Genomic DNA, 12,042 nt, shown 5'->3' on the forward strand with positions numbered 1-12,042 from the left:
TTTTCTTTTACATCGGGTCACTTCCTGTCTCCCCAAAGTCTCATGTCCACCACCCCGGGGGCATGGGCCAATCAGGGTGTTCGTTGAGTTATTGGTGCTGTCACTGATGCCCCGTGGCACCAAACTGAATCTCCCTCCACCATTTTCTTCCCTCGCTCTCTCTATCTCCTTACTTGTCTCCTTCCTCCTTTTCTAACTTTTACCTCACTTCCTCTCTCTATCTGTGCCTTTTCTCCCTCTCGTTCCCTTTTTGTCTCCCTCTTTCACTCTTTTTTTCCTGTCTTTTGTTTCCTTCCTCGCTCTCTCTTCCCCTCTCTGCCTCTGTCTCAGGCTGCTTGCCTGCCTGCCTGCCTGCCTGCCTGTAAGTCCACAGGTCTGGCCAGTGAGGGGTGAGATCCCCTTCATGTTTGTGGAGGGTCACTGGCGGTATCACAAACATCTGTTCCTCATAGAACCAGTCCGAGGATCCCATTTCCCAAATCCCTGTCATGTTTAGAGAGAGAGATTAGCTTTGTGTTGACCTAATAATGCTTCCCAATTTTGCCCACCCCCACCCCCATTCTTCTCGCTCCCTCCTCTTGCAGGAAGTCAAATACAAACTGCAAGGTAAACTCCTCTAAGCTGGAGGGTAGACAGGGTGGAGGTGGGGATGGGGTGGGGATGATGGGGTGGGGGGGTGATCAGGATGTGCTGTGTGTTTAATTAGCACTGGACCTGCCAAGTCTTTTTGCTGCCACAAATGAGTCCATCCATCAGCCATGCAAATGTAACGAATTAATCACGCCACCAAAGGCTGTTTCCAACGCAGATTTATTCATCAGTGTGAACGTCAGTCAGCCTCCAAAATGGAAGGAGGGAAACAAAGAGATTGAATTTCATAAGTTGCTTTACCGTTCTCAGGTTTAAGCTGGAGAAAAACACCCCACCATTACTATATATATGACATGCGGTTTTCATATGAGATGTGGTCAGTCCCTCCTGTCAATAACAAAAATCTGCCTTTTTTCTGTTTGCTATACAGCATTCAGACCATGTGCTGAACTGCTTCCTTAGATTTCTAGCATGAAACATACAAGCTTTCATACAGTCAGAAAATTGACTTATACATAATGAGACCCAAGATATGTAAACTGATAACTTCAGCCTATATTGAATTTTGTCAAACTGTCTGGCTTTTTCTGTGAAATTTACACTTCAATATAAGCCATTCAATCCAATTTGAATTTGGCAGACAATACCTGCAATGGTAATTATATACAGTGCATTGTAAAAATCCACTGAAGCAGACTCTTTCATAAAAAATACCCATCATGATGATAAATGGTTTGTCCCAAGGGATGGCTTCCTAAAGGAAAAGAGGACAATATGGATGTTCTTTTTGGGAGTGTGATCTCACACACACCTTAGCAAACCTGCAACCCACTGAGGCTTCACAATGATAGTTCATTTAATTACCAACACCTCACATCTATTTATATTTATCTTATATCTTTGTGTGGTAGGCCATTTGTTTGGTTTTGGCTGCTGTTGGTGCTACTCTGGCTGCTATTTTTTTATATATTCCGTTTGAAGCATAATTACAGTGAGAGAATGCATATTATTTCAAGCTCACTCCAAGCTGTTCTTATGCAAGCTGTTTTCCCAAATTATTTGATCGATTTCCCAGAAGGGAATGATTTGCCTCAAGCACATTCAATGCCTGGTTTGAGTTTTTGCAGCTGGGTTGGTCTAATAAATTGGTTGAGTTGTGAGTTTCTGACTTTGCCTGAGCTCGTAGCTAAAGGACAGCTGTGTACTCCTGAACTTGGTCCAAGTACCGTCCTGAAACTGTAAATACAATGTGTCAATATCCACATGTGATTTTAAATCTCGAAATAACATGACTTTAGTATGACTTTTCCTTCTACATATCTCTCTAACCACATAACACCCTTGTTGGTGACATTTAGTTACGCGTCTAAGTGTTTATCTTAAACCATTCTAATTAATTTGTATCATTTGATAATCTCATTGTCTGTCACTGTTACTGTTGGATTAAACGAGTGACCATTTGTCATATCTTTATCAGTCTGGATTTGTGATAGGGGGTGTCGACAAAAGGGAGTCCTGTTTCAATGCAGTTCTCTTCTGACCCAGACGAGGGCGCAATTTCCCCCTCTATAGTCCTCCTGAATGTTTGTGTTTAACGCCAGGCACACCCAGTGCTCTGTGTGCTGCTTGCTTTCTTACACACAATAAACACGGGTATTGCAGACCTTTGTATTTACATTAAAAAAATGTACATTTGTAGATGTATAAAACTTTCAGAAACAGAGTTGTTGCAGAGATGTCCTCAAAAGACAGAGTGATGCTTAATGTCAGAAATGTTTAGAATAATAAACAATCGACTTAAAAAACCTTGGAAAAGTGAGTCAATTTGATTTTCACCTTTTTCATTGTTAGTCTGTGTGTGTGTGTGTGTGTGTGTGTGTGTGTGTGTGTGTGTGTGTGTGTGTGTGTGTGTGTGTGTGTGAGAGAGAGAGAGAGAGAGAGAGAGAGAAAGAGAGAGAAAGAGAGAAAGAGAGAGAGAAAGAGAGAGAGAGAGAGCTAGAGAGAAAACGGACACTAGGACCCTGCAGCTCCGTCACTGGCGAGTTTCCAGCAGGAGGTTGACTTAGCGCAGCGCTTCAGTATTCAACCAGACGCTACTAACCTCTGAAGGTGCTGGGGCCAACACTGTTTCTCTGGGGCACAAATATCACATAGATTTTTTGTTTGTTTTATTCTGTACAAACTAAGTGTTTGTGCTGAGGGTATTTTTTTTCTTACGGAGGCGATATAGTATCGGGAAGCTTGCAACATTTGACTTGAAATGGACATTTGACCATGATAGTCTGTAAAGTTATGGATAAAGACCATCGGAAAGGATACATTTTAACACTGTGAAGAACATCAAATTTGGGCTCAGATTGCTTTGACTTTGCTATTTCATACAGTTTTTTATTCTATTTATTGTATGGTTGCCAACAAGTTCCAACCCAATGATATAGTAAAAAAAATATAATGTTTGCGGATACAATGAAGCAAACGGTTGCTTTGGCAGAGATGCTGGGCGCTAAGGATTGCACTCTGTTGCGGGACAAGAAGGAATTTGATCTACGGTCCCGGGAAAGGATGGAAGGAGAGATGGATCGCGTGCGAACCCGGGAGAGACTGGAAGCGACTATTGCGGGAATAGGAGAACTGGAATATTTAAGACAGCGACAGGAATTGTTGGTCCGAAGCGTTTTAAATTACACGGACAGTGTCTCTGCAGCAAACGAGGATAAACTCTGTCTTGTGCCGGAGGAGAATTATTTGAACAACGAAGAAAAACTTTTGGAGGAAAATATCTTATTGCTGAGAAAACAGCTGGTACGTAGGCTGTTGCACAAAGTGCAGCTCATTTTCTATGTCTTAATCGGGTTGTTGAGAATGTTGCACACCTATTAAGTTGTCTTACAAAGAAAAAAGTTAGACTGTCTCACTATAGAGGTCGCCTAGTTGGTCAAAGTTTCTGTCAAGAAATGCATTACAATGACTGTCACTTGTAATGCACTGAGGCAACATAGGCAACGGATCTATAAAACAGCCTTGCATTGTAATGTAAACCCATGAGATCATTGCCTATTGTCCTCAGTACACCTCTTGCATCTATTAATGAAATAATTGCCTCGAGTGAAACGCACTGTGTGGAATTGTGGTATTTTTGTAGAATAGATTTTTTTTTTCCACGGTAACAATTTCAGGCAAAGTCAATTACCCTGGGGTGGGCAAATGCAGAACGAGACAAGGCACAGCCTGGAGGATTTCTGAAAAACGATCATGAGAATAGCAGGATAAAGATTAGAGGGTAAACGAGGGCAATTTAAATCAAACTTCCTGAAGCGCCTCGGAAATTCCTTCTGTAGTAATGCCGTCTACAAGGGGGTCCGGCCGCTTGAATGAGATTTGTTGATGAGTTACAATGAACGCGGCGACTGAAATTAACTTTTACAAGCAGATCCTCTACCCCCTGCTGATGTTAAAGGATGCCGCCAGTAATAGGCTGGTTGTTTGAGATTAAAATTAGCAAAATCAGTCAAAACACACCTGGTGTAAATTTGGGAAAATATCACAGAGTCAACCATTGTCCTTGGCAAATAGTAGTTTGAAAAAAAGAATGTATCTTCCCTAAATAAGAATTGACATCAAGTGGTTTCCACTGCATTGGTTGGAATGGTTCACATTGTTCTAGCAAGGATTTTTCCTTCCAACCACACAAGGATTTTCTGTCTTCAAACCACACATTTGCACTTAAATGCCTGTAACAAACAGTCTTTCTTTAACAGGCTTGAGGCCTATATGCTTCAACAACACACTGTCATCCAGTATCTGAGGGTCGCATATGGGTCTAGTTTTGAAGAATCTCTCTTTAAGTTTTAGTGGTCTTCTCACAAGTAACAAGTTGATTCTCTCAGCTCTCCCCCTCACACACATTCTGCCCCAGTCTGAGTAAGACAGGACCTCATACCCTAAAGCCGTCACGAAACTCTAAAATAGAGCCCCCTCCGTCCCTCTCAATCTGTAGGCCCTTTGCGATCAGTGGGGATCTGGGGTTAATTTGATGCCATTTCAAAATAACCGTCAGCCCCCGCTCTGCAAATGGTACTCTGTGTAAAAATGGTCTCCGAAGCCTGGGCATTGCTGGGAGGCCAGAGGCACATTAATCACCCCTCAGCCTCCTGTCAGGAGCACTTTTTTTTTTTTTTTTTTTTTTTTTTTCTTTTATGGGGCTGCCAGTCTGCAGCAGGGGAAGGGAAGCTGAGCTCGATATAGCCCAGGAATCTGTGTTGCGTTACTGCTCCTGTCAGCAAATGGCCAACCGTAATGCCCAAGTGGATCATTCAGATAACTGGCCATTTTGAAGCGGAGCGACCAATCCGAGCGGTCCGTGAGCTGCTGGTGCTTGGTGGCTTGCATTTTTGTCCGTCTGACACGTGGGCCACACTTTAATTTGGAATGCACCACATGGGGGTGGGTGTTGTCAGATGCGTACCATTCCACATAACATGCGTGTTTGGGGCTTGGGGTGGGGTGTGTGTGTGTGTGTGTGTGTGTCTGTGGGGGGGTGGGGGAAGACTTCTAGGCAAGACTTCTAATTCAGTCCATTACACTAATCTACTGTTGTGTCTCATAAGCATAGCCTGTCTATTAGGATTTCATAAGGGCCCTTGTTAAATTGATTTGGCCAACAACTCCAGCAGAGACTAATTACCTTACCTAATTACCTACAAGTCTCCAATTATACTTAATTAATAGGGGCCAGATACTGTTAAATGCACTGTATGACTTGTGCAAATAAAATGGGACTGTTTGTCAGCCTGGTCCTATTGTGAATACAAGGCAATGTCGTGGGTTCCTTGTTTTGATCGCTGTGTGGATTGATTTTTCTCTAACGGTCTCTGATTTCCATCCTTGCAGAATTGCTTGAGAAGGAGAGATGCTGGTCTGATCACCCAGCTGCAGGAGCTGGACAGGCAAATCAGTGACCTGCGCCTGGACACCAAACCGTCGCAGGACCACGTGGAAACCGACAGCCGGCCCAGCTCAGGTTGGTGCTTGCCTTACGTCCTCCCTTTGGCCCTGATTTCTCTCCATCGATGATTTCCTGCATGTCTAGTCTGGGATTAGCCAGTCTGAAACTCTCCATGGAGGATCTCTTATTTTTTCAAAAGCAAACTAGCGTAGGATTAGTGCAGTGATACTTGCAGGGGGAGACCATACCTAGATTATATGAACAGTGCGGAGTCAGAGGAGCGTAAGCCACAATGAGTCTCCATTGTGCCTGTCCGTATGGCCCCTTTGTTTCCGGAAAGGTACGGTAGTACTTGCAGTGCCTAATTCAACACGAAAACAAAAAAGTCTATGGTAATGTCAGTCTGGGATTTCCTGCATTGACCCAAAAAAAAACACTGTTCCACATCTGCACATCGATTCTGACACCTCTGACTGCTCTCTTGACTTCCACCCCCTAGTGTTTTATGGACGGTTTACGAAACGTGGTACAGATTTCCACAAATAACACAGATGACATGTAAAACAGGCTAATGCGGCCCAAAACAGCGCCCACGATGATAAAACGCCAAAGTATGTGCACACGGTATATCCGCTAGTCATTATCTCAGTTGGAGCCTGCTTACCCACTCTGCTGGAGCACTAATTTGGTAATTTGAACAGTCTGAGCTCTGTGCAAGAGATATGGCTGCCCTCCCCTAGTGCCTTGTATACATTCCAAATACAAGAGGTCATTCTGCAAGGGTAATATACCTCATCTGACTGCATTCTTTGTTGTAGAGAGCTTGTATAAAACAGGGGTGGGATGGTATTTCTCATTCGTTTCAAACATCTGGGCTAGCTGTTTTTCTTTCACTCCAAGCTGTGTCTTAAAAAAAGTAATGTGTTTGGAGTATGCAGACAGTGTGCTAATGAGAAGAAGAAGATATGCGTCATCCGGCAGCCATTATCTCTATTTTTTTCCCTGGGAGGATTTTGGCACACTGTCTGCTGGGAGTGCTAAATTATGCCACAAATTAAGGAACTCTGCATCCCCGAATCCCATCCTCCTCTAAAGCAGGCTCCTCCAAGTGCTAGCAAAAATGTTCGCTAGCTGCATTCTTTTAATAGCTCTGCCTGTCACGTTGTAAATTGTTGGGGGACGACAGCTCGCCCCCTTCCCTCCCGTGCCAGGGTGCAAACTCATTGTGTTAAAAAAATCTTCCTCCCTGTCTCTCTCCTTCCCCTACCCCACACCCCACCCTTGGCAACACCCCCACCCCCACCCCCCCACCAGGCTTTTATGAGCTGAGTGACGGAGCGTCAGGATCCCTCTCCAACTCCTCCAACTCGGTCTTCAGCGAGTGTTTGTCCAGCTGCCATTCCGGCACCTGCTTCTGCAGTCCTCTCGACACATCGCTGTGTGCCTCTGAGGGGCGGCCCAAGTCTGCAGGTGAGAGAGCGAGACCCCCCCCCCCCCCTCCCCCAGCCCCCAACACACACACACACACACACAGACACTCCTCGACAGCTTTGAGACCAGCATGGGATATGAGGAGCATAAATTCTGCGGGAGTGTGGGGGTAATAGGAAGCTTCCTCAGTGGCTCATATGGAGACTCTTGTGAGAAATAGAGAAGAAGAGAATAGTCTAGAAGGAATAGAAGCTGCTTTTTTCTGTCTAGTGGTGTAAACATCGATCACTCTCTATCTATCTATCTGTCTCTGTTGGTGTTTTGGATAGAGGCGAGGCGAACACACACGCCCAACTTATTTCAATGAGCAAACTCACCGAGACGTTTGTCTCCCACCCGGTGGGAAGCTGCAGTCTCGTCAACGAAGGGTTGTCTGTTTGTTTCTGCGTTTGTTACTTTTTTTTGCCTGTAGACTATTTTGACAACAGACAACATTTGGGCTGTAAGGCAAACATAGAGATGAATACAGTTGGGAAGTGGCCCCAGCGTTGACCACAGAAGTGGTTTCACAGTCCTGCAGATGGCTCTCTCAGCCACACCTATGATAAGATGGAAAAACAAAAGGCTCATTAGCACAAGAAACAACAGCAGCCTCCCTTTGACTGCTGTGTTGAGGAGCCCCGTGTTGTAAATACCAAGCATTGCTAATGAGCTTCCCCATTTAATCACGTAAAGATCTCTGCGTTTGTTTGCCACCACTTAACGCGCAGGAAGGACGTAACAAAGAGAATGTCAGTCCAACTATGTCATTGTGTTTGCTTGTTGACTTGCTCTAATTGTTAAGATAGGCACCATTAGGAAGTACAGATGTTTCTTAAGCTCCAAACTATGGACTAAATTCTCCTTTTCATTGATTCTCTCTACAGATGAGGATGGTTGCACAGAGTGTGAGGGGCATTGCGAGGACCAAAATTCCGGAACAGTTCGCAGGTCCCTCTCTGCTCCGTACCCCCCATCCCTGGACGACAGCCAGGGCAAGTACCACTGTGATCTGATTGCTAAGAACGGCAGTGATGTCTACCGGTACCCCAGTCCTCTTCATGCTGTCGCCGTGCAGAGCCCCATCTACTTCCAATCACTGGCCAACCAGCTCAAAGACGACGTGGGTCTGTCAAAACCCTGCGACGTGTCAGGGGAAGGGGGGCAGAAATCCGAGCAGCCCCTGGTACCCCAGAGCACCTCTTGGCCTGCTCCCTGCCCCTCCAACAAAAAACTGGACAGCTACATATTCGGGCTCCTGCAGAGAAGGGCCCTGCCAGTGAGGACCAACAAACCTCGGACGAGCATAAACACAGACCCTTCCAAGAGCATCCTGCGGCAGGCTAGTCTCTGCGTCCGACAGGCTGCCACCGGCCAGGCCTCTGGGTGGACCCCTGAGGTTAAACCTAACTGGCAGAGTGGGAGTGTTGCTACCACTGATGCTAACGTAGCATCTCCTCAGAAACAATGGCAAGCCGAGGCCAAGGGCGAGCTGTCAGAGAATAATATGACGTCTATGACGTCCCAGGTACCTGTGACCCAGCCTGAGAACGGATACGTAATCACCCAGGACATTAACAGCAACAGTTTGTTGAAAAAGAAAACCTCCATGTCTGCAAAGAGTCAACCATTAATGTCAAGCTTATCAAAAGACTGTGAGGACACTGGCAATACCAGTGCGGTTTTGTCCCCCAAACACTTAAAGCATCTTTACTCTCCTGCAATGGAGGACAGAAAACCCGCAGCGCAGGCTGTCAAACCTATGACCCCAAAGAAAACTCCCAAATCGGTTTCGGCGGCTGTTGCGGCGTCTTTGAGAGACGATAGGTCAACGCTGGAGAGGGTGAGTGTGGGATCCTCCTCTCAGAGCCAGGACGAGGGCAGCCAGATGGTCAGCGCTCAATACATCCCTGCCAAGAAACAGGCTGTCAAGCTTCGCAAAGGTGGCGGCAAAAACGTGAAGATTGTCAAAGTCAAGAGCGCTGCCACGTCCACATCCAAAACTCGCTCGCTGTCGCTCGCTGTCGAGCCAACATCGGACACGGGAGCTCCGACAGCAGCGCACAGGGAGCGACACCGAAGTGGATCTAGAAGGCCTCGTCACGTAGAGGACCCCCACAACGTTCACACTCACAGATCTTCAAAGAAAGCCTCCTCTTCCTCCAGGGCCAAGAGAATCCCAGCCTCTATTCCTGAGGGCCGGGTCCTGGACAAGCACGTGATCTCGACACACCGGTCCGTGTCGTCCCGGCACCACGGGCACCACGGACAGCACGGGCACCGAGAGCCAGTGGTGGTGGCAAAGCCAAAGCACAAGCGCAACGACTACCGGCACCTCCGCGCCATCGCCGAGGTCCCTTACGACGAGGCCTTCCGGCGGGCCCACCGCAGGCAGAAGCGCGAGCTGCTCAGCCAGATGGCTAACATGTACCTGCCCCCGAACGTGCCCTTCACCAGCCCCTACGCCTACGTGGGCAGCGATTCCGAGTACTCAGCCGAGTGCGCCTCGCTCTTCCACTCCACCATCCTGGACACGAGCGAGGACGACCGCAGCAACTACACCACCAACTGCTTCGGCGACAGCGAGTCGAGCAACAGCGAGAACGAGTACGTGGAGGAGAGCACCACCACCAGCGACTCGGAGGAGAGTGGCGCCGGGGCCAATTGGCCCCAGTTCTCCCAAGGGACGTCGGGGGCCGTGCACCCGCAGGAGATGACCGCCGCGCAGGCCAAGGCCTTCGTCAAGATCAAGGCCTCGCATAACCTGAAGAAAAGGATCCTGAGGTTCCGCTCGGGTTCCTTGAAGCTCATGACCACCGTTTGAAAAGATGGGGGAACAGAAAACCTTGAGGAGGGGATGGTGGGAGGAGAGAGAGGGCACGTTGTTCACAGCGAATGCAGCCAATCAAATTGGCCTTTGTCTTCGTCTCGACCCAATCAAGTGCCTAGGCGTGTTCAGACACACTCCTCAGACGTGTCCTTAGTCCTTTTCAAATGGGAGTGAAATGGGATTACACGGCCTTTTCTCCCACAGAGTCACTCTCCCTGCACTTTGTTGTCCATTTTGACAATTGGAAAAGCATCTGCGTTGCCCCATTATTTTATGCAGCCATTTTGTTTTTGTATTTATTTTGGACTTGCTGTAGCACATTTACATGGCAGAAGAAAAAAACTGTAAATGCACACAATGGACATTTACTTAAAAAGAGAGAAAAAGAATATATTTAAAACTTAATATATTTGTCTGGTCATACATCAATTGGAGTAAGAGGTATGATTACATGAAGAACTGAAGCAGTGTGTCAACAGTGAAGAATACGAAACCATGTGTTAACACTCTGACATTTTTTTTAAAGCGAGTTCACCTGCTGATAATATAGGACTTTTGTTATATGCACATAAATATGCATGGGCAACAGCTTTAACCCCTTTTGTCGTTGATGTGGATTAGCTGTACATTGCAATGGTTGTAAATACAATGTATATGTATGTCAATTCTTGTGTCTTAATCTTTTTATGCTTCATTAAATATCTGCTTTAAAACATGTGTGTATTTGGTTGTGACTTGTCAATGGATCCAGAAGTATTCTTCTCAGTATTACCACTGTTGTAAGAGATGGTCGGCCAGTTGGAGTTTACATAGTTTCACAAGTTTAACAGAAAAGTTAGTCAAGGTATTTGGTGGGAAGGGAATTCTGGAAACTACTTTTCCCTGTGAACACATCTGTGGTCATTCCGTGGAAGTTCACATGACCACTTAAGTCATTGTGGTTCACATTTTAAAACAAAATGATTTGCAAAACTCGATTTTTATCTAACCTTTTAAGGGCACCATGTGGACCTGCTTATGAATCATTATGAAACTGGCAGATTTATTGCAAAAAGAAATGCGCACTTTGTTTTTCGTCCGCTGCCATCTTGCATACAAGTTATTCATCCTGACTAGACAAGATAGGCATGTCTCTGACAACATAAAAGGTTTTCTTGGTAACAAAGAACAGATGAGTCTAAATTTCCCAGGAACTTGAGAAACTCCCCCACAGAACTTTGGAGATGACTTCCTGTTTGAAGTTATCTTAGGACCAAGTGTGGGCTGACACTGGAGCCAGCTCACTTCTCAAACACACATGGGAGACTGTCACCGAGCTGCTTAAAGACCCTTCCAGAAGAAGGCTATCAGGATCACACACAGATCTACACAAACACACACACACACACACACACACACACACACACACACAGACAGACAGACACACACTCACAGTCACACACGCTCGCTCCACAAGGGCTTCAAATTGTCACTCGTGCTCAAACTGTCTCCAAAGTGTTTTGGCGCCCAAACGCTAAACAGCGCAGCCGCGTGCCACAGTGTTTGCGCCACACTCTTTTTGTGGAGTGGCCCCCCCTCAGGCCCCCTCTCAGGCCCAGGCGTTCCACCCCAACAGCCCCTCTGTGTCAATACCCCAGTCAACAGCTGTGTGTGCCCCCCCCTCCCCTCCCTTCCTCAGTGGGCCAGTGGGAAGAGGACGACATTTTCTCCACCAAGACTGGAGAAAATTCACACTGAGGAATGGCACAGAGAGAGAGAGAGAGAGAGAGAGAGAGAGAGAAAGAGAGACAAAGAGAGATAGAGAGGGGCACGAACGGTCTGGAGATGACATTTAGAAAACTCCATTAACCTCAAGTTAATAACACTGTCACATGGGCATTCTCAAAATCTAATTTGGCAAACAAAAGAGCACAAATGACGCGAGACAGAAGAAAAGGCATGACACATTGTGAGTCGCAAACCTCAAAGGCGAAACCAAGGTCAGCGGGGCGTGTTCTAAACACCGCCAGGAGAAATGTTTTAACTAGGGTGGGCATGCTGCCTTTCTAAATATTTATATACTATAGCTGTAGACAGGCCGTGCAGTGCGTGTAGAGTAGCCAGGGTAAGGTGAAGTTCGGATCAGCACCGTGCCGCCATATGTGCTGACCTTTTTCACTGGCCCGACTCCATGAGGACTGCTTTAAACCATGAGGCAATCTTTCCA

At 46.5% G+C, this 12,042-nt stretch overlaps 1 protein-coding gene across 2 annotated transcripts; it reads left to right on the forward strand.

Moving 5' to 3' along the window:
- The first annotated feature begins 2,652 nt into the window (after positions 1–2,652).
- dact1 (dishevelled-binding antagonist of beta-catenin 1) lies at positions 2,653–10,551 on the forward strand. Of its 2 annotated transcripts, XM_012826808.3 has the most exons (4): positions 2,653–3,393; positions 5,482–5,611; positions 6,851–7,006; positions 7,894–10,551. In XM_012826808.3, exons 1-4 carry the CDS (start codon positions 3,043–3,045, stop codon positions 9,828–9,830), a joined length of 2,574 nt encoding a protein of 857 aa, XP_012682262.2. In that variant the 5' UTR covers positions 2,653–3,042; the 3' UTR covers positions 9,831–10,551. The 2 variants fall into 2 exon arrangements, with proteins under 2 accessions (XP_012682262.2, XP_031436543.1); XM_031580683.2 differs by lacking the exon at positions 6,851–7,006.
- The last annotated feature ends 1,491 nt before the right edge of the window (positions 10,552–12,042 follow it).

The sequence above is a fragment of the Clupea harengus genome, chromosome 14 (assembly GCF_900700415.2).
Source record: "Clupea harengus chromosome 14, Ch_v2.0.2, whole genome shotgun sequence".
Classification (NCBI taxonomy): domain Eukaryota; kingdom Metazoa; phylum Chordata; class Actinopteri; order Clupeiformes; family Clupeidae; genus Clupea; species Clupea harengus.